The sequence below is a fragment of the Podarcis melisellensis genome, assembly GCF_964234715.1.
Source record: "Podarcis melisellensis genome assembly, chromosome: 1".
Classification (NCBI taxonomy): domain Eukaryota; kingdom Metazoa; phylum Chordata; class Lepidosauria; order Squamata; family Lacertidae; genus Podarcis; species Podarcis melisellensis.
Genome location: NC_138528.1, coordinates 9,321,105 through 9,344,336, shown reverse-complemented (window position 1 = coordinate 9,344,336; position 23,232 = coordinate 9,321,105). Strand labels below are relative to the sequence as shown.

General features: G+C 47.3%; 1 protein-coding gene across 1 annotated transcript in view; it reads right to left on the bottom strand.

The window, feature by feature from the left end:
* SYT16 (synaptotagmin 16) overlaps nt 1–23,232 on the bottom strand; it is a 141,049-nt gene that overhangs the window by 75,846 nt on the left and 41,971 nt on the right. Inside the window, exon 2 of the mRNA XM_081911651.1 lies at nt 4,677–4,703. Within this exon, the coding sequence (XP_081767777.1) occupies nt 4,677–4,703 (27 nt within the window). The remainder of the gene's footprint in view (nt 1–4,676; nt 4,704–23,232) is intronic.

Sequence of the window (23,232 nt, the reverse complement as noted above, 5' to 3'; positions counted from 1 at the left end):
GAAATTTAAGAGACATCATCAATAAGGGACAGCAGCAGGACACAGCGCTGGGATAAAGGACTTTCCCACCAAATAAGGGACGGTTGACAGCTATGGGATTTTAGGCCTTAACTGGAGATGCCAAGGATTCAACTTCGGACTTTATGTATGCAAAGCAGATGCACAAACCCCCTCAGCTGGTTCAATCCCCAGTATCTCCAGGAAAAACCAGCAACAGAATCTTGCATCCACGCGAAAGCTTATACCAGAACAAACTTAGTTGGTCTATAAGGTGCTACTGGACAATTCATTATTATTATTATTTTATTTCGACTGCACCAGACCAACACAGCTACCTACCTGAATCTAGACTAATAATAATAATAATAATAATAATAATAATAATAATAATAATTTATTATTTACACCCCACCCATCTGGCTGGGCTTCCCAGCCACTCTGGGTGGCTTCCAACAAAACCTTAAAATACAGTAATGCATCAAACATTAAAAGCTTCCCTAAGCTGCCTTCAGATGTCTTCTAAAAGTCTGGTAGTTGTTGTTCTCTTTGACATCTGGTGGGGGGCATTCCACAGGGAGGGTGCCACTACCGAGAAGGCCCTCTGCCTGGTTCCCTATAGCTTGGCTTCTCACAGTGTGGGAACCACCAGAAGGCCCTTGGCGCTGGACCTCAGTGTCTGGGCAGAACAATGGGGGTGGAGACGCTCTTTCAGATATACTGGACCGAGGCCGCTTAGGGCTTTAAAGGTCAGCACCAACACTTTGAATTGTGCTGGGAAACGTACTTATATAAGCAAGTTATATGATGTTAGTCTTTGAGGTGTGGCAGGACTCTGCTGTGTTTGCTGCAGAAGGCTACTCCTCTGGAAATATTTATCCAGGGCGATTGGCTGCATGGGGACAGAGTTCAGCACACAAGCAGATGAAGGTGCCACAGGCTCTGCAATGGCTTCTGTTGGCGATGTCCACAGTAAAAAAAAGAAATATGGAAGCAGATTGGCCCACGTACTGATTAGTCCTAGAAATAGATAAAGACAAGCCTACATTGAAAAAATACGAGGGAATTATAAGTCACCTAACGGATTGGTTGGGACGCAGGTGGCTCTGTGAGTTAAACCACAGAGCCTAGGACTTGCTGATCAGAAGGTTGGCAGTTCAAATCCCCACGACGGGGTGAGCTCCCGTTGTTCGGTCCCTGCTCCTGCCAACCTAGCAGTTCGAAAGCACGTCAAAGTGCAAGTAGATAAATAGGTACCACTCCAGCGGGAAGGTAAACGGTGTTTCTGCGCGCTGCTCTGGTTCGCCAGAAGTGGCTTAGTCATGCTGGCCACATGACCCGGAAGCTGTACGCCGGCTCCCTCGGCCAATAAAGCGAGATGAGCGCCGCAACCCCAGAGTCGGTCACAACCAGACCTAATGGTCAGGGGTCCCTTTACCTTTACCTAACGGATTGGTTACAGTATTTTCAGTTACAGCAAAGATTGGCCATGGATTTAAAACAAGGAATTGCAAAAGAAACATCTAAATTTGAAAGAGAATTAATTTTTATCAAAGGAAAAAATATTTCACGAATCTACGATTACCTTTTGGAATGGGAAACAAAAGAAGAACAAGTCAAGGCAGTTATGGTGAAATGGGCACAGGATTTTGGATGCAGGCTCAGTGAAGGCATTGAAACAAACTGATGGTGACAGAATATACAGCACATATGGCCCTCTCTGAGTGTTCACTCTTAGCAGTACAGTGGTACCTCAGGTTACAGACGCTTCAGGTTACATACGCTTCAGGTTACAGACTCTGCTAACCCAGAAACAGTACCTCAGGTTATGAACTTTGCTTCAGGATGAGAACAGAAATCACACGGTGGCAGTGGGAGGCCCCATTAGCTAAAGTGCTACCACAGGTTAAGAACAGTTTCAGGTTAAGAACGGACCTTTGGAATGAATTAAGTTCTTAACCCGAGGTACCACTGTAGAGGAAGTTGTGTTGCAAAGTCTCAAACATCATGCCGGCAACTGATGCTCTAAGCCTAATCCACAGCTCTAAGACAAGTGCATTCAGGATAGTTCAGGGCAGATGGTCAGCTAAGGTTGCAGGTTCGACCCCTGTGCGGGACAGCTGCATATTCCTGCACTGCAGAGGGATAAACTACATGTTCCTCAAGGTCCTTTCCAACTCTATAATTCTATGATTTGAAAGGTGGCCCCAAGTGCTTTGGCTTACCAGTACAGTGGTGCCCCGCAAGACGAATGCCTTGCAAGACGGAAAACCCGCTAGACGAAAGGGTTTTCCGTTTTGGAGGTGCTTCGCAAAACGAATTTCCTATGGGCTTGCTTCGCAAGACGAAAATGTCTTGCGAGTTCCTGTGGGGGTTTTTTCCTCCCCCCCCCTTTTTCCCAAGCCGCTAAGCCGCTTATCAGCTGATCCGCTAAGCCGCTTAACAGCTGATCCGCTAAGCCGCTTATCAGCTGATCCGCTAAGCCGCTAATAGTGCTAATCCGCTAAGCCGCTAATGGGCTTGCTTCGCAAGACAAAAAAACCGCAAGATGAAGAGACTCGCGGAACGGATTCTTTTCGTCTTGCGAGGCACCACTGTAGTACATGTGAAAAGGATCTAGGGGTCTTGGTGGACCACAAGCTTAACACAAGTCAATGGCGTGATGCAGCAGCAAAAAAGGCAAATGCTATTCTAGGCTGCATCAACAAAAGTATAGCATCCAGATCAAGGGAAGTCATAGTACCACTCTATTCTGTTTCAGCCAAACCACACCTGGAGTCCTGTATCCAATTCTGGGTGCCACAATTTAAGGAGGAGGCTGACAAGCTGGAAGGTGTGCAGAGGAGGGCGACCAAGATGATGAAGGGACTGGGAACCAAGCGTTCCTTATGAGGAACGGGTGAAGGAGCTGGGTATGTTTAGCCTGGAAAAGAGGAGACTGAGAGGAGATAGGATAGCCATCTTCAAATATATGAAGGGCTGTCACCCGGTAGATGGAGCAAGCTTGTTTTCTCCTGCTCTGGTGGGTAGGACTCGAACCAGTAGCTTCAAGTTACAAGAAAGGAGATTCTAACTAAACTTTAGGAAGAACTTTCTGACAGTATGAGCTGTTTGACCGTGGAATGGTCTCCCTCGGGAGGTTGTGGACTCTCCTTCCTTGGAGGTTTTTAAGCAGAGGTTGGACAAGACAACTCTTTGAAATCTCTTCACACCCTACAATTTCATGATTCTATGGTATAGGTCTGCAGCGAATGTATGTTATTTTCACTTCCTGAAAAGAAAAACCGCGCCTTCACAGCTGTCCCGAAAACAGCAATTAGCTTTCTGAAAAACAAGGTGCGACCAAGTGACGCGTTGTCAGGTTCTGTGGATCACGCCTGAGCAACGGCAAGGTGGCTAATGCTTTAGCAGAGAGCAAACCGGAGCCCAGCCTGGCACTCTGTGCCAAAATCAGCGCATGAATTAAGCTGAGAAAAGAGCACTGCTTGGTTAGTTAATGCTCGAATAAAGAACACGATGCACTTTGTGCAATATCAGCCAGCCCGTTCTCTCAAATCAGCAGTTGAAGCCCTCCTGGTGGTCTCTCCTCTGTATGAGGTAGGTGGTGTGGAGTCCAGGAAAGGGCCCTTTTAGTGGTGTCTCCCTCCTTCTGAGGTGCATCTAGCCCCATCTCTCTATAGCTTTAGGTGACTAGTCAAGACACACCTTTTTCTAGCAGCTGTTTGGAGGAAGAGGGACCTGAAGGCTGGCGCTATAAGTAACTGTGCTTTGCTGGTTTGTGATGTGTTTTTAAGGATTGTGGTGTTTTATGAATTTTTCTTATCTATTGGCCCATTCGTTCTACGCTGGCTTGTGCAAAGTTCTCTAAATAAATAAATAGTGCTGCATATGGGGAGATGATGTGCAATTAGCCCACTTTTCCCTTCATCCTTGAAGCTGGCACTTAAATCATTTTATTTTTCAAGGTCAAGAAGAAAGAGTGCACAAACCTTCTCCTTGAAAAGTGGCCTCTGCGCCTTTAAATGAGTGGTGAGTGATGCTTGCATCATAATTAAAATATGAAATGACTCTGAAAATCCTACTTTTTAAAAACCTGTGTGTTTGCACTTACGGTTGAATTCCCTGAAACAGGCATGTCCAACTTTCAAGAGACTGTGATCTACTCACAGCATAAGAAACCAGGCAGTGATCTACCAAAGTTTTTAGGAAGCCAAAGTTTTTAGGGAACCAGTAGATCGTGATCGACCTGTTGGCCATCACTGCCCTAAAAAATGCAAATGAAATGGAAACTATGCTGTCTGCCACCTGATAAATGATATACTTTTTAAAAAAAAAACATATTTTGTTTATCTATGAATTGCCTTTTGCACGGCTCAAGGAGGTTTATAATCCTGCAATAAAAACTAACTTAAGTTTAAAAAAAATACAAGAAACAATTAAAATAGGTTTTAAAACCTAATTCTAATATACACTTTAAAACAATAAACAAAACAAAAAAATCCACCCAATTGGAGAAGCTTATGTGGTTGATCCTGTATTCATCTACTAAAAAGCGGGGGGGGGGGGTGATCAAGCTGGAATAGATTAGTACCTGCAAAATAGTGCAGGTACATGAGTCAAAGCAATCATTCTGAAGCAAGAAACATGCAGTGTTAAGAGGATGCACACATGCGACTTACCAGCGTTTGTAGAAAAGTCTTTCCTTCCTGTGTCAAAGAGAAACAGGGGGACACTTTTACAAAGGGACTTGCCATCTGCCGTTTTTAAAAGTTGTGTATTAAAAATATTTTTTTAAAATAATAATAATAATGTTATATGGGACGCGAGTGGCGCTGTGGGTTAAAGCCTCAGTGCCTAGGGCTTGCCGATCGAAAGGTCGGCGGTTCGAATCCCCGTGGCGGGGTGCGCTCCCGCTGCTCGGTCCCAGCGCCTGCCAACCTAGCAGTTCAAAAGCACCCTCGGGTGCAAGTAGATAAATAGGGACCGCTTTCTAGCGGGAAGGTAAACGGCGTTTCCGTGTGCAGCTCTGGCTCGACAGAGCAGCGATGTCACGCTGGCCACGTGACCCGGAAGTGTCTTCGGACAGCGCTGGCCCCTGGCCTCTTGAGTGAGATGGGCGCACAACCCCAGAGTCTGTCAAGACTGGCCCGTACGGGCAGGGGTACCTTTACCTTTACCTTTAATAATGTTATGCTGCCTGATTAAATGTAGGCACTTTTAGCTGATTGATTGATTCCTCAAACCAATTTATTGATTAAACTCTGGGGCCCTGTCAGACATATCCAGACCGAAAAAGATGGGATTTCATAAAATCATAGAATCTTAAGAGTTGGAAGGGACACCAAGGGTCATCTAGTCCAACCCCCTGCAATGCAGGAATCTCAGGTGGAGCATCCATGGCAGATGGCCATCCAACCTCTGCTAGAAAACCTCCAAGGAAGGAGAGTCCAGCACCTCTCGTGGGAGTCTGTTCTGCTGCCGAACAGCTCTTAATGTCAGGACTTTTTCTGAATGTTTCACACGTACAATATTTACGGCTGAAACTCTGCACCAACAGAGTTCATCCACACTTGCATTTACTCTGCTTTTATCCCCCAGGGAAACCTGCAGGTTAGCGCTAAAACCAGGGGTCAGCAAACTTTTTCAGCAGGGGGCCGGTCCACTGTCCCTCAGACCTTGTGGGGGGCCAGACTACATTTTGAAAAAATAAAATAAAATGAACGAATTCCTATGCCCCACAAATAACCCAGAGATGCATTTTAAATAAAAGGACACATTCTACTCATGTAAAAACACGCTGATTCCCGGACCGTCCATGGGCCGGATTTAGAAGGCGATTGGGCCACATCCGGCCCCCGGGCCTTAGTTTGCCTACCCATGGTCATAGGCGCCGACTCCATGGGGCCTGAGGGGGCCCGAGCCCCCTCAAAAATTCGTTTGGGGGGGCTCTGCCCCCCCAATAATTAAAGAAAATTATTACCGTATTTTTCCCTCAAAAAGAGGAAGCGGCTGCTTTCCTGCATTCTGCCTCAGGGTCTTACTGCCCACCCTCCTCTGTTTCCTTGCTGTGTTTGCTCAAACGGAACAAAGAGCAGGGAAAGCCCCTCCCCTCCAGGCAAGCAGGCAGGAGGGAGAGAGAGAGAGAGAGCGTGCGAGCTGGCTGGCTTGGGTGGGTAGGTGAGGGAAAACTTTTGCCTTCCTTTCCTCCCTGCCGTTATACCCCTCCCCTGCATTCTTAGCCAGCTGCTTCTCTGCACACCCCTCTCGTGCTCCTTGTCCGTTCTGTGTTTTTCCTTCCCTCCCCACTTAAAATGTGGTTTAAAAGCATGGATCCACATGGATCCTCAGGATCTTTGCATTGGGTCACCCCAAATTCACCAACAGATCACATAGCATGTCCATGGCTACAGCCTGCCCCCCAAAAATCACACACCCACTGTTGCCTGGGGCTGCAATGGTGCAAAAACGTGGTTACAAAACATGGATCCACAGGGATCCTCAGGATCTTTGCATTGGGTCACCCCAAATTCACCATCAGATCACATAGCATGTCCATGGCTACAGCCTGCCCCCCAAAAATCACACACCCACTGTTGCCTGGGGCTGCAATGGTGCAAAAACGTGGTTACAAAGCATGGATCCACAGGGATTCTCAGGATTTTTGCATTGGGTCACCCCAAATTCACCATCAGATCACATGTCTGTGGCCACAGCATGAAGCACAAAAATGATACATCATTAATATTCACCGCCCACGGCGGCAGCCAATCGGCTGCCGCAAAGGGCGGGCCCTCACAGGTTCACTTAAGGTCGGGGCAGCCCGGGGCTCGCCCCTTTCGTTCCCCCAGCAGCAGCGGTTTGGAGGTCTTGGGCCCCCCCAATATTTTTTATAAGTCGGCGCCCCTGCCCATGGTTTAACTAAAGTTCCCACTGACCTCAGTGGGAATGACTAACACTGGACTGCCTGTTCCTTTGCATTCGAAGGTGTGCAAAAGGGCATGGTTTCTCTTTTATGCATGGCGTACTATAGCACGGTCAATGCTCAGTCTATGCTCAGTCAAGCTTCTTTCCTTGAGTGGAAATTACAGCCTGCTCTGCATCCAAGCCTCACAGCTCATTCTCCTCCTCCTTGCCAATTTGTGTGTTTGTGTGATTGCGATTATCAGGGTCACCTTTGGGGACAGCAGAGGGAGTCACACAAGCGCCCCGTCCCCTGCAGCAGGCGAGAGGCGATTGCAACAATTCCGTCTCCGGCTTGTTTGAAATAGATAATCAGCCGAGAGAGCTTCTGTCCTGCGAAAACACACACGTTTTATTTCTGGAGTGTTTGCACATTGCGTGCGCCTCACACATGAATAAAAGCGCCACCTGTTTGAGGCCGATAACTGCAGCTCACGATGCGCCGTATCAGTCGCTCGCTGCAACAGCAGGCCGCTTTGTAAAAGCGACGCTCTGGCAGCTCTGACGTGACCCACATTTTGTTAAAACAGCTGCGTGCTGTTCAGTTTGCTTTAATAAGCCTCCGCTTGAGCTTCTCCGAGTTTGCACAGGAGCCCGTTTCTTCTACCCCGACGCGCTGCAGAGATAAGCTTGAAAGTGTGCTGTCAGCACTGGGTGAAAAGTCACGAGTTCGAGGGCGGGGGATCTGGGGAACCCCAGGATAGTGGTGGGCTTTGGGGTCCCTGGACAGACCCTCTAAGTGTCCCTATTTTCCAGGGACAGCCCAGATTTACAGAAGCTGTCCTGGTTTCTAATTTGATCTTGGAATATCCCTCTTTTCTTTAGGACGTAATAATAATAATAATAATAATAATAATAATAATAATAATAATAATAATTTTATTTACTGTATTTTTCGCTCTATAAGACACACCAGACCACAAGACGCACCTAGTTTTTGGAGGAGGAAAACAGGAAAAAAAATATTCTGAATCTCAGAAGCCAGAACAGCAAGAGGGATCGCTACGCAGTGAAAGCAGCAATCCCTCTTGCTGTTCTGGCTTCTGGGATAGCTGTGCAGCCTGCATTCGCTCCATAAGATGCACACACATTTCCCCTTACTTTTTAGGAGGGAAAAAGTGAGTCTTATAGAGCAAAAAATACGGTATACCCCATCCATCTGGCTGGGTTGCCCCTGACACACTAGGCGGCTTCCTACACACATAAAAATAGTAACAAAACATCAAAAGTTAATAGTAACAATCAGATCCTATATAAGTCACAAAAACTTATTCTCCTATTCTCATTGGAGAAATGTTGATGGGGATGGATTTATGCGACCCTCAAGCCAGGAGATGAGTAGCCCAGGACGGGGACTTTTTTAATATTTAATGTTTTGTTGTGTTGTGTTTTTATCTATGTTAGATGCCACCCAGAATGGCTGGGGCTTGCCAGTCGGATGGGCAGGGTATAAATAATAAAATTAGTAGTAGTAGTCTGGAATAGGATGTCCCTATTGGAGGGTATGATATTAAGGATAGGTAGAACATAAACTGGGATCCATATGATTTGCAGTAGATGGGGAAAGGTTCCTTTTCAACAACAAAAGAGGCTAGTAGCCATTGATGACCACCAGATATGGGGAAGTCACTCCGTAAGCCATCTCAGCAGAAGAGTGGACTAAAAATGCTTTGAAATAAGAGCTGGGAAGCTTGCAGCCCTCTAGATATTTCTGGACTCCAACTCCCATCAGCCCTGATGATTGGTCCTGCTGCTGATGGGACTTGAAGTCCAACGATGGCTTGAGGGCCAAAGGCTCCCATTGCTGCTTCAAATAAATGGTAAAAAATGCTTTGAACAAACAAATTGAGAGGAAAGAGACTCTGTTTCTTGCAGGTGAAGCAGGGGGGGGGGAACCTAGTTTGAAAAATTAAAAACTTGTGCATGCTTTATTCTATGAAAGATTACAAAAAAAGCACACTATGAGGAGCATCCAGCAAATAGGTGTAGTTGGTCAAGGGAGCCGTGAACTCAAAAAAAAAGCCTCTGCCGTAAAGAAGAAGAGTTTGGATTTGATATCCCGCCTTTCACTCCCCTTCAGGAGTCTCAAAGCGGCTAGCATTCTCCCTTCCCTTCCTCCCCCACAACAAACACTCCGTGAGGTGAGTGGGGCTGAGAGACTTCAGAGAAGTGTGACTAGACCAAGGTCACCCAGCAGCTGCATGTGGAGGAGCGGAGACTCGAACCCGGTTCCCCAGATTACGTGACTCCCGCTCTTAACTACTACACCACACTGGCTCTCGACTTAGCAGATTCATTAGGTTTTGAACAACCAAAACCATCTTCCTCTCTCTCTTCTCTCTCTTCTCTCTCTCCTCTCTTCCTCCTCTCTTCTCAAAGGCAGAAAGTCCTTCTCTGCCATACCAGCACACCTTGCAAAAGCCACTTAAAACTTCTCCCCCCCCACCCGGTTGTCATTAGATTCCTCTTATCCTACATCTGATGCCCAGGACTGGATGAACTTAAGATAGTTGACTTTTCTCTGATCACAGGGTAGTCTTACAAGGACAACCTGTTCTTTCCTGGAACAAAATCTTGCTTTGCATTAACAAGCCTTCTGTCATTCCAGGCCAAGGGTAGGCAACCTAAGGCCCGGGGGCCGGATGCGGCTCCTTCACCTTCTCAATCCGGCCAGTGGACGGTCCGGGAATCAGCGTGTTTTTACATGAGTAGAATCTGTCCTTTTATTTAAAATGCATCTCTGGATTATTTGTGGGGCATAGGAATTCGTTCATTTTATTTTATTTTTTCAAAATGTAGTCTGAGGGACAGTGCAGGCATTGAAACAAACTCATGGTGACAGCATATACAGCACATATGGCCCTCTCTGAGTGTTCACTCTTAGCAGTACAGTGGTACCTCAGGTTACAGATGCTTCAGGTTACATACGCTTCAGGTTACAGACTCCGCTAACCCAGAAACAATACCTCAGGTTATGAACTTTGCTTCAGGATGAGAACAGAAATCGCACGGTGGCAGTGGGAGGCCCCATTAGCTAAAGTGCTACCACAGGTTAAGAACAGTTTCAGGTTAAGGACGGACCTCTGGAATGAATTAAGTTCTTAACCCGAGATACCACTGTAGAGGAAGTACACCTGCCTGGTGTTTCTACATGGGGCACAGGAATTCATTCATTTTTTTTATTTTTTCAAAATATAATCTGGCCCACCACATGGTCTGAGGGTCGGTGGACCGGCCCACGGCTGAAAAAGGTTTCTTCCAGGCAAATCACTAGAAGGCAGAAGTGTACTCCTGACACAGACCCTATACCTGAAAGCAGCTTTTTGTGTCAATTTATACACTCATATATAGTTATAAGGGACGCGGGTGGCACTGTGGTCTAAACCACAGAGCCTAGGGCTTGCTGATCAGAAGGTCGGCGGTTCAAATCCCTGCAATGGGGTGAGCTCCCGTTGCTCGGTCCTTGCTCCTGCCAACCTAGCAGTTCGAAAGCACGTCAAAGTGCAAGTAGATAAATAGGTACCACTCTGGCGGGAAGGTAAACAGCGTTTCCGTGCGCTGCTCTGGTTCGCCAGAAGCGGCTTAGTCATGCTGGCCACATGACCCAGAAACTGTCTGCGGACAAACGCCGGCTCCCTCGGCCTATAGAGCGAGATGAGCGCTGCAACCCCAGAGTCGTCCACGACTGGACCTAACGGTCAGGGGTACCTTTATTTCTACCTATATAGTTATCTAATTTATCAGCACCTGTTGAGGACCCAGTAGTTACATAGGAAGATATCTTATACTGCGTCAGGCACTTGGTGCCTCTCGCTAAGTCTTGTTTACACTGACTAGCAAAAGTAACTTCTTTCCCAAATAGGTTTTATATTAAACAATAGCAATCCGACTCTTCATTGCTAAAGACATACTGTCTTCTCTAGCATATTATATACTACAAAGATCTGTCTTAATTATGCATTCTCAACGTAGTTTTAATTTTAATTCTCCTTATTGCACTTGATAATTCAGTGCAAGGAAAGAGGCTTTACAAATGAAATCTCATTACTAGACAAAGAGTTATTACAAAATAAGACAAAAGTAATTTCTAAAGTATATGAAACACTGTTGGACTGGGAAGTTAAGGACGAACAAGTAAACGAGGTAATGATTAGATGGGTTTAAGATATAGGTAAAACTATCGAACTATCATCATGGGGAAAATTATGGAAAGAAAGTTGGAAATTTACGGCTTGCGAAATGATAAGGAAAAACCTGATAAAGATGTTTCATAGATGGTATTTAACGCCAACCAAAATATGCAAAATGTATAAAACAAAATCAAATCTGTGTTGGAGGTGTAATCAAGTAGAGGGGACACTCATACATGTGTGGTGAACATGTGATAAAATCAAGGGCTTCTGGGATGTGGTGTATGAGGAGCTAAAGAAAATATTCAAACAAAATATTATTAAGAAAACAGAAGCTTTTTTACTGGGGATACCTTAATTATTATTAATAATAATAATTTATTATTTATACCCCACCCATCTAGCAGGGTTTCCCCAGCCACTCTGGGCGGCTTCCAACCGAATATTCAAAAGACAATACAGCATTAAACATTAAAAACGATTAACTTCTGCAAAATAAATTAAGGTATGTAAGTCAAAAATAGAAAGAAAAAGAGGTAAGAAGGAATTAAGAAGGAAACAGTTTACCAAAAACAAAAAGAGAACCGTGTTGAAGATCAAGGAAGTCAATTGGAAGAAAAGAAAGGAAATATGGTATATATATTGATGTTCATTTGTTTGTATAAATTTTTGTAAGTAACAATGTTTTAGTTGTATTTCTCTATTTTTTGTTTTTGTTTTGGTGTTGATTATGTATTATTATTTTTAAATTTAATACGTGTGTATCATAAAATAAATTCAAATAAAGGGGGGGGATTCAGTGCAATCCTGTTACAGTTGATTTTGACAGCTCGATGACTAAGCTCTTTAGCGACGAAACATCTGATTACCGGAACAATGTCCAAACACTGAACCACTGGAATATCGCAACTGGACTCTTTATTGACTGCGTTTGCAATTGTTTAAGATAAAACCTATTTGGGAAAGAAACTACTTTTGCCATTTTTATGGACATTTATTCTTCGTTTGAGGGACGCGGGTGGCACTGTGGGTTAAACCACAGAGCCTAGGACTTGCTGATCAGAAGGTCGGCGGTTCAAATCCCGGCAACGGGGTGAGCTCCCGTTGCTTGGTCCCTGCTCCTGCCAACCCAGCAGTTCGAACGCACATCAAAGTGCAAGTAGATAAATAGGTACTGCTCTGGTGGGAAGGTAAACGGCATTTCCGTGTGCTGTTCTGGTTCACCAGAAGTGGCTTAGTCATGCTGGCCACATGACCGAGGGAGCTGTACGCCGGCTCCCTTGGCCAATAAAGCGAGATGAGCGCCGCAACCCCAGAGTCGGTCACGACTGGACCTAATGGTCAGGGATCCCTTTACCTTTACCTATTGTTCGTTTGTAGATGGTTGCCATGGTGATATTATCTTGTGTCAATTGCAGTAGTCATTGTATCACCACCCTGTTCATTGTTTCATTGTTATGCACTGACTGGCAGCAGCTCTCCAAGGTTTCAGGTAGTGAGTTTTTGCCAGCCCTACCTAGAGATGCCGGGATTTGAACCTGGGACCTGCTGCGTGCAAAGCGATGCTCTGCCACTGAGCTATGGTCCTTTCCCTGAGATGTTGCACCACTGAGCTATCGTCCTTCCTCCTACATGCCAAGGAGGCATCACAGATTTCTTAAAGTTGGAAGGGACCCGAGGGTCATCTTGTCCAACCCTCTGCAATGCAGGAATCTCAGCTAAAGCATCCATGACAGATGACCAACCAACTTCTGCTTTAAAGCAGGCACCCCCAAACTCGGCCCTCCAGCTGTTTCGGGACTACAACTCCCATCATCCCTAGCTAACAGGACCAGTGGTCAGGGATGATGGGAGTTGTAGTCCCAAAACAGCTGAAGAGACGAGTTTGGGGATGCCTGCTTTAAAATCTCCAAGGAAGGAGAGTCCACCACCACTGTTGAATGTATCCTCCTTGCACACCATCTAAAGGCCACATGGCATTAGTCATGTGAATGCAGTCAGTGTGTCTGCTTTGGTTATGTAAATAGCAGCAGCGAAGGAGCGAAGGTCACCTCTCGGAAGCTGCTATTTACATTTCAAGGGACGCCTCAAACACAAGGCACATCACACTTAACTGAAGGAACAGTTGAAGGAGCTGTGTATGTTTAGCTTGGAAAAGGGGAGGTAATGACAGCCATATTCAAATACAGTGGTACCTCAGTTTTCGACCGTCTACACTGAGGAACATTTCGGTTTTTGAACCCTTTTCGGAAGTCGAACGTGCCACGTGGCTTCCGATTGAGTTTTCGGTTTCCAAACGTTTCAGAACTTGAACAGTCTTCCGGAACGGATTATGCTCAAAAACCGAGGGACCACTGTATCTTAAGCCTTTCAACTTAACCCCCCAATTCCCCTTCCCAGCCAAAAGGATTTTCTTCTGAGTTTGCTCACAGTCTACTCAAAGTGGGTTTAAATTCGTAATATTCAGCTAGTCCAGGCATGGCCAAACTTGGCCCTCCAGCTGTTTTGGGACTACAACTCCCATCATCCCTAGCTAAAAGGACCAGTGGTTTGGGATGATGGGAACTGTAGTCCCAGAACAGCTGAAGGGCCAAATTTGGCTATGCCTGAGCTAGTCGGATAGCACCTTTAGCTGGCATAAAATGAATGGCCACTTTTTATCTTACACAAACATCTCAGCTCTGCAGACATGCCTCTTAATGTTTTATGGCCTTTTGGCCTCTCTCCCTCCCCTACAGACCGTGTGAGAAAAAGAGCAAGCTATCAGACACATCTCACACCCTGAAAACTCAAGAGTACAAGTCATGTCGCACAAAATGGGCTCCAGTCCACAACAGCTCATGCTTCAATACATCTGTTGAGCCTTTAAAATTGTTACAAGACCCCGTAGGCCCATGCAGATGACCTGTGCGTTCACCCCGATTCGATTGTGGGGAGGTTATTAGGCAATGAGCCGTCATTCTGAATTGGTCCCAATTTGCTTGCTAAGCTGGTTCTAACCTCTTCCCATTCATTCATCTTGTGCTTTTCCACGCATGACCCCCCCCCATCACTTCTGGGGTTGCGGCGCTCATCTCGCTTTATTGGCCTAGGGAGCTGGCATACAGCTTCCGAGTCATGTGGCCAGCATGACTAAGCCGCTTTTGGCGAACCAGAGCAGCGCATGGAAACACCGTTTACCTTCCCACCGGAGCGGTACCTATTTACCTACTTGCACTTTGATGTGCTTTTGAACTGCTAGGTTGGCAGGAGCAGGGACCGAGCAATGGGAGCTCACCCCATTGCGGGGATTCGAACCGCCGACCTTCTGATCAGCAAATCCTAGGCTCTGTGGTTTAACCCACAGCGCCAATCTGGACACAAAAGAAGTTGGCCAAAGTTGTTCGGTTTCGGAGCTGTTTTTTGTGAAATTCCCCAACATCTACGCTTCCGACAAGGGTTGCTGTACATCTGGATTTTCCCGGAAATTTAAGCGATTTCCGCCCAGGTGCTGTTTACGAGGCCGAATACAAGCTTGGTCTGGGAAATTCCAGACATTTGGCAACCCTACTTTAAAGAGGACTTAAACTGCAGAAATGTAAATTTAAGATATGCGCCTGAATCGCACCCACAAAATACAAGTAGCAACCTTAGCTGTTTTTGCTGCACTGATCCAAGCATCAGTCTCAGGCGACCTCTGTAGCCATCCCTCCATTCACTCCTGTCATTCTGTCCTTTCCCCAAAATTTTTGCAAGTTGTAGCCTGGCAAACAGCTGACTGCAGTCTCATGAACCATATCACTCTGGAATTCTTATTATCCCTCCCCCCCCATAAGAGATATGTGAACATCTTTGTTACTATGGCAACACCCGGATGCAATATTTTGAGTCAATGAAGATGGTTTACATCACTGCTAGAATACCTCGCAATCTGCAGTCATCTTCTAAAGAAAGCAAGTTCTTACTCCTCCCCTGAGATGTCTACAAAATCCAGCAGGCCCTTAAATCAGAAGTCAGAGGAACAGATACACCCTGATTTCACTCCCAAGAAGGACAATTCCAGCTATGGACAGAGTGTAAGAGGAGCCAGAACCGTATGTGGCTTGAATTTCTTGCTCCCCTGAATTCTTAACTGAAGAAATAATAATACAGGATTTTAAATGAAACCTGGGACTCAGCTGCAAATAAAACATTTTACGTGTGCTTTAAGTGCAATATACAAGGTGACACTAGATGGTGAAGGTGAGGGTTGTGAAAAATTCAATGTACCTTTTAAAATGCTTTTTTTAAAAAAAGGATTTTCAAAGTGCTTTTTATATGTGACTAGATCCCACCCTGGAGTGAATTTGTATCCATGCATTCCACCACCACACACACACACACACACACACACCAAGTTCTCCAGTTGAGCTCTTCTGGAAATAGGGACAATACCTGCAAGAGCCCCATGGAAGGGGCAAAACAACACTGCAAGTGGCAGTGGTGTACTTTAAGAAGCGTCTCCACCCCCATCGTTCAGAGGTCCACCTCTGAGGTTCTTCTGCTGGTTCTCTCACTGTGAGAAGCAAAGCTACAGGGAACCAGACAGAGGGCCTTCTCGGTAATGGCACCCGCCCTGTGGAACACCCTCCCATCCGATGTCAAGGAAATAAACAGCTCTCTGACTTTTAGAAGACACCTGAAGGCAGCCCTGTTTAGGGAAGTTTTTAATGTTTGATGTTTTATCGTGTTTTAAATATTCTGTTGGGAGCTGCCCAGAGTGGCTGGGGAAACGCAGCCAGATGTTCAAGGTATAAATATATTAATAATAATAATAATAGTAATAATAGTAATAGTAATAGAGAGCCATCAAAGTGTAGTGGTTAAGAGTAGTGGACTCGTAATCTGGTGAACCGGGTTCGCGTCTCTGCTCCTCCACATGCAGCTGCTGGGTGACCTTGGGCCAGTCACACTTCTCTGAAGTCTCCCAGCCCCACTCACCTCACAGAGTGTTTGTTGTGGGGGAGGAAGGGAAAGGAGAATGTTAGCCGCTTTGAGACTCCTTAAGGGGAGTGAAAGGCGGGGTATCAAGTCCAAACTCTTCTGCTTATTATCATTATTATCATTATTTTGTGGTCCCTTCCAACTATACAGTCGTACAATTCTATTGCCTAAAACTCATATGATTCAATCAATAAAGATTTCTTTAAGCCGGTGACAGCCCTGCTTATTAGTAATGCAGCACTGCACTATTATTATGTAGGAAAACGATGACATCGTCTCCTACCTCAAAACAGGCCCTTCAGCTTCCGCACAACCCATAAGAGAAAGGTTTCAGAGATTTCCCATTCTCCGTTCTTGCATCCCCCGTCCTCTCCTGCAACTCCGTTCAGTTTAGCCCTTCCATTTTAGATCCCCTGCATGGCAATTTATTGCATCCAGAATTTGGCCCGCTGCCCCATCAAACTGACTCCAGGTGATGTAGCTCTAAGCCCTTCCTCTCAAGGTTAAATGTGTTACCTCGGCAACCGGCCTGACCTCCATTACTCCGGGGAGCAAAGATGCTCTGCCAAAGAGCTTTCCGTTTAATCAGCCCCTGTCCTTTTAACAGTAACAGGACTTCCCGTCCGCAGAGCAGGTTGCCCAGACAAAACAGGGGCCTCTCGCAGGTCTGGCCTGCGGCTATTTATCTGCCTCCGTTCGGGGCACACGCTTTTAAAATAAAATAAATAAACGGTTACGTAAAACGAATAAGTAGGCCAAGATGTACTTAACGCTTGCCCTGAAGACACTCTTCCTGTCCTCTGTGTGTGTGAGTGCGTGTTTTGGCAGGGGTAGCTAATAGCTATTTCAGGATCCGCAGGCAGAGGAAAAAAATTACGAGACTAACATGCACTCTCAGAACAGCGCCTGATCAGCAGATAAAGAGGCTTCTCCTTAATTTTAAAGTTCTCTGCAGCTTCGTGCTGGACACACCTCTCTGGCTTTGTGCCCCCAAAATCCAACTCTGCAACAGTTGGGCTAACTTTAGAGTTCCTGCCATGTTCTAAGGGAAGAAAGTACAGTGGTGCCTCGCAAGACGAAATTAATTCGTTCCGCAAGTCTCTTCGTCTTGCGAGTTTTTCGTCTTGCGATGCACGGTTTTCCATAGGAATGCATTGAAAATCAATTAATGCGTTCCTATGGAAAAAGCCTTCCCCCGACCTCTTCTGGCGGGCGGCATTTTAAAATCGCCCGGGACAGCGGAGGACTTCTCCGCTGTCCGGGGCGATTTAAAAGCCCCTGGGAAGGCAGGCAGGGGGGACAAAGGCTTTCCCGCCCGGCCGCCCGGCTTCGGGACATCGTTCCGATGCCGGGCGGCTGGGGGAGGCTTTCCTGCCCCACCGCCCGGCATCGGGACGATGCCCCGATGCCGGGCGGCTGGGGGAGGCGTTCCTGCCCCACCGCCCGGCATCGGGACGATGCCCCGATGCCGGGCGGCTGGGGGAGGCTTTCCTGCCCCACCGCCCGGCATCGGGACGATGCCCCGAAGCCGGGCGGGGGGGGAGGCTTTCCCGCCCGGCCGCCCGGCTTCGGGACATCGTTCCGATGCCTGGCGGCTGGGGGAGGCTTTCCTGCCCCACCGCCCGGCATCGGGACGATGCCCCGAAGCCGGGCGGCTGGGGGAGGCGTTCCTGCCCCACCGCCCGGCATCGGGACGATGCCCCGATGCCGGGCGGCTGGGGGAGGCGTTCCTGCCCCACCGCCCGGCATCGGGATGATGCCCCGATGCCGGGCGGCTGGGGGAGGCGTTCCTGCCCCACCGCCCGGCATCGGGACGATGCCCCGAAGCCGGGCGGGGGGGAGGCTTTCCCGCCCGGCCGCCCGGCTTCGGGACATCGTTCCGATGCCGGGCGGCTGGGGGAGGCTTTCCTGCCCCACCGCCCGGCATCGGGATGATGCCCCGAAGCCGGGCGGGGGGGGGAGGCTTTCCCGCCCGGCCGCCCGGCTTCGGGACATCGTTCCGATGCCGGGCGGCTGGGGGAGGCTTTCCTGCCCCACCGCCCAGCATCGGGACGATGCCCCGAAGCCGGGCGGCTGGGGGAGGCGTTCCTGCCCCACCGCCCGGCATCGGGACGATGCCCCGAAGCCGGGCGGCTGGGGGAGGCGTTCCTGCCCCACCGCCCGGCATCGGGATGATGCCCCGAAGCCGGGCGGGGGGGAGGCTTCAAAAGCCGTCCGGGGGCTTTTAAATCGCCCCGGACAGTCCCGGGGCGATTTAAAAGCCCCCGGTTAGGCAGGCAGGGGGGGCAAAAGTCTTTGCCCCCCCTGCCTGCCTTCAAAAGCCGTCCGGGATAGCGGGAAGCGCTTCCCTGCTATCCCGGACCGCTTTTAAAATGCTGGCGGTGGGGAGCAAAGCCTTTCGCCCCCGCCGGCCTTCCTGGACCTCTTCTGAAGTCCGGAGGGGGGGGAAGGCTTTGCTCCCCACCGCCAGCATTTAAAAAATGGTCCCCGAGATTTCCCTATGGGCTTTCGTCTTGCGATGCAAGCCCATAGGGAAAATCGTCTAGCGAAGCGTCGCAAAAACCGAAAAACCCTTTCGTCTTGCGGGTTTTTCGTCTTGCGAGGCATTCGTCTAGCGGGGCACCACTGTAAGAGCAAACTAATAGTACTGCTTTATTGCAGGCCTGGAGTCCTGTGTTAAAACCATGGAGAAACCTGGTCTGAACAAAGACCTTGGATTCTTATCTCATTATACATGACAAAGCCATTTTTCACCTTTTCACCCCTTGCTTTTTCATGTAAGACCTATTGCAGTCGTTAAGAGTCGTCAACAGGCTCATCACAGCTATCTGCCAATCACCCATTCCCACCACCCTTCTGAGTAATACCCCTCCCCACCTTCTCACTATATAGAAGGGTCTGGAAACTTCTGTTTCAGTGTATCTGAAGAAGTGTGCATGCACACGAAAGCTCATACCAAGAACTGACTTAGTTGGTCTTTAAGGTGCTACTGGAAGGAATTTTTTTGTTTTGACTATGGCAGACCAACACGGCTACCGATCTGTAACTGGGCACCACAGTTTAAGAAGGACATTGAAAAGTTGGAAGGTGTACAGAGGAGGGTGATCAAGGGTCTGGAAACCAAGCCTTATGAGGGAATTGGGTGTGTTTAGCCTAGAAAAGGTGACAGAAGTCACAAAATTAAAAGACGCCCGCTTCTTGGGAGAAAAGCAATGACAAACCTAGACAGCATCTTAAGAAGCAGAGACATCACCTTGCCAACAAAGGCCCGTATAGTTAAAGCTATGGTTTTCCCAGTAGTGATGAATGGAAGTGAGAGCTGGACCATAAAGAAGGCTGATCGCCAAAGAATTGATGCTTTGGAATTATGGTGCTGGAGGAGACTCTTGAGAGTCCCATAGACTGCAAGAAGATCAAACATCTCCATTCTGAAGGAAATTAGCCCTGAGTGCTCACTGGAAGGACAGATCGTGAAGCTGAGACTCCAATACTTTGGCCACCTCGTGAGAAGAGAAGACTGCTTGGAAAAGACCCTGATGTTGGGAAAGATGGAGGGCACAAGGAGAAGGGGACGACAGAGGACGAGATGGTTGGACACTGTTCTCGAAGCTACAAACATGAGTTTGACCAAACTGCGGGAGGCAGTGGAAGACAGGAGGGCCTGGCGTGCTCTGGTCCATGGGGTCACGAAGAGTCGGACACGACTAAACAACTAAACAACAACAACAGCCTAGAAAAGAGAAGGCTGAGAGGTGGTGTAACAGCCGTCTTCAAATATCTAAAGGGGGGTCATGTGAAAGACGGAACAAGCTTGTATTCTGCTGCTCCAGAGGGCAGGACACAGACCAATGGCTTCAAGTTACAAGAAAGGAGATTCTGACTCAACTTCAGGAAGAAATTTCTGACAGAAAAAGCTGTTTGACAGTGGAACGGTATCCCTTGGGAGGTCGTGGACTCTCCTTCCTTGGAGGTTTTAAGCAGAGGTTGGACAGCCATCTGCCATGGATGCTGAAGTTGAGGTTCCTGCATTGCAAGGGGGGTGGACTAGATGACCCATGGGGTATCTCCTAACTCTACACGAGAAGACTGGAGAGTGGAATGCAGGAGTGACAGACTGCGAGACACCATGGGGAACTGGCAGACCTAAATTTTGGGGGGCATGAAGCTTGAGCTGTTAAGGGGGCCCCTTCGCAACCAGCCATGAGGTCTGGGTAACCGCTGTTATCTTCTTCAGCGAGGTTGTTCCATGACATTGATTAAAATTGCTCTACTGGCTTATCTAACATGTCAAAGTCACCGGTGTGAATAAAAAATTCCTATGCCTTATAGTTTTTTAGTCATGTGACTCAAATTGGGTTTACTAAACCTGTTATTTCTAAGCAATGTAGACTAAAGTAGCTTCATTAGTTGCATAGTAAATCTAACCCTGGCATGGGGACCCTGTTCTCCTCACATAAAGAGCAGCAGCAGATTTCTCAGCAAACCTTGGTATAATATTCTAACATGGAAAACTACAGAAACACATTCGAAACACAAGATTTGTTGGCAATGGAACTCAGAGAGAAAGAGAGAGAGGCAGAATGCATGGAAAAGTTCCCTTCTGTTCATGCCATTATTATGAAAGAAACGTTTAGAGCAAAACAACTTACATAGCCTGTGCTTCTGCTGAGTAGGAATTCAGAGGTCACCCATTACTTGCACCCACAAAGTAATCCCAGGTGTTTCTTTTGTATCATTTGCAGGTGGTGGATTCTGAGAATGCTGCAACTCTCAAAGAGATTCCAAGTTTCTCCCTTGCAGGACAGAATACTCAACGTGGATTTTTATTTCTTATTATTGGAGCTGTTGGTGATTTAAGTCGGCTGGATGCAAGAAGGAAAAGTCCCCCGTGGTTTAGAAGGTAGGGAGTGGCGACTTCTCTCTAATGGGCTGTATTGTCCCAGGGAAAGGAGGAAGTTTACGGGTCTGTAAACATGTGAGTATCACCCAAGGAATGTTAGCCAAAGAGATTGCTGAGAAACCGGCTTAACTTGTTTCCGCTGCAACATAATTAGGCTGCTTACACCTGTGTCCATCATTGGTACCTTACAAAAGGATACTGGTTTGGGGCACCCAGTTGTTGGTGTACAAGCCAGGACCAATATGCAAGTGTGCTGAATAAAGTTCAATATGATCTCAAGACCTAAACTTCAGCATTTATTTATTTACCTCATAAAATTTATACACCGCTTTTTTTGTAAACAACCACAACAACCTCAAAGCTGTTTACATCAAATGCAATGGTAAAATCAAGGAAGATTTACAACCCTACTTTAAAACATACCAAATTTTAAATACTAAAAGAGATTAAAATGACCTCAATTATGTTCCAGAGATAGTGCCTAAAGCCAAAATTGTGAATAGTCAAATCATATTGGGTTCAACGGTGGGTGGGATTGCAACAACAACAACAACAAAAATCCTGACCCCCGTCCCCTTTGATGTGCTTTCATATTTTATTGCCAAGTATACAAAGCTGAATGTTCCCAAGTAAATTGTAAGTTGTGAGTTACCTGTGTGTACACAGGTACACACCTGTACACATTATTATACGTATGTTGTTGTTGTTTAGTCATTTAGTCGTGTCCGACTCTTCATGACCCCATGGAACAGAGCACACCAGGCACTCCGGTCTTCCACTGCCTCCCACACCATCCAACCATCTGGTCCTCTCCCGTCCCCTTCTCCTTGCGCCCTCCATCTTTCCCAACATCAGGGCCTTTTCCAGGGAGTCTTCTCTTCTCCTGAGGTGGCCAAAGTATTGGAGCCTCAGCTTCAGGATCTGTCCTTCCAGTGAGCACTCAGGACTGATTTCCTTAAGAATGGATAGGTTGGATCTTCTTGCAGTCCATGGGACTCTCAAGTGTCTCCTCCAGCACCATAATTCAAAAGCATCAATTCTTCGGCGACCAGCCTTCTTTATGGTCCAGCTCTCACTTCCACACATCACTACTGGGAAAACATATGGGTTTAACTACCGGGTATAAGGACCTTTGTTGGCAAGGTGATGTCTAATTATTAGTTCGACTTTAAGAAAAGCAGTACACGAACAGCTCAGTCGTAAGGTGGTCTTCCATGACACAAGGAGCTGTTGGGAGATGGGCAAAGCTTGACTGGTCTGGAACCATCAAATCCCTTGTCTAAATCCATTTAAAACAGATCCCCCCTCCATTCCCTGCTCAAAGAACTCATCACAAATACTGAGTCGTGAGAGAGAGAGAGGTGGGGAAGCTGTGGCCCTACAGATGCCGTTGGATGACAACTCCCATCACCCCATGCCACTGGCCATGTTGGCTGGGAGGCCAAAGACATAGCCCCTCCATCACAACCATTGGCAGAAAGCATAACACATCTCCTGTGGAACTCTGGCAGGCAGATTGGAGCATAGGTGCATAATTCATTGGGCCTTATCTGCTCAGTACTTCCCCGAGTGCCTCTATGCACCCGAAGCATCCTGCAAGTTGCGTTTTCAGTGGCGTTACTGTACACCATGGACAAAACGTTCCAAAGTAAATCAAAAAGTGCCTGGCTCTCTGAGGCCAGAGCTATGCGGCTCTCGGCCTCACAACGTGAGATTTATTCATTGCTGTGTGCAGTTAGATTTTTAAGAGTTAGATTTTTAACAGGCTGGATTTCTTCTGCTCCCACAAGCCTCTTCAAAAGCACACACACAGAAGGCCCCTGGCACATTTGCTTTTATGGAACCTCTGAGAGTTTTCTTACATTTCAGGCCACAGTATTCACCTCTTCTTTAGTTGATTAGTCACGTCCGACTTTTTGTGACCCCATGGACCACAGCACGCCAGGCACTCCTGTCTTCCACTGCCTCCCAGAGTTTCGTCAACTTCATGTTGGTCGCTTCTATAACTGTCCAACCATCTTGTCCTCTGCCGTCCCCTTCTCCTTGTGCCCTCAATCTCACCCAACATAAGAGGGGTTTTTTTCCAGAGAGTCTTCTCTTCTCATGAGGAGGCCAAAGTATTTGAGCCTCAGCTCCAGGATCTGTCCTTCCAATGAGCACTTCTTGCTGGACCACAAACCAGATGAAAAACAAAAATTGCCCCTCAGCTGCCCCGCCCTGCTCTATCCTGTTGTTTTGCCAGAACAAAGATGGCGGCCCTACACGACACACTTACTCCCACAG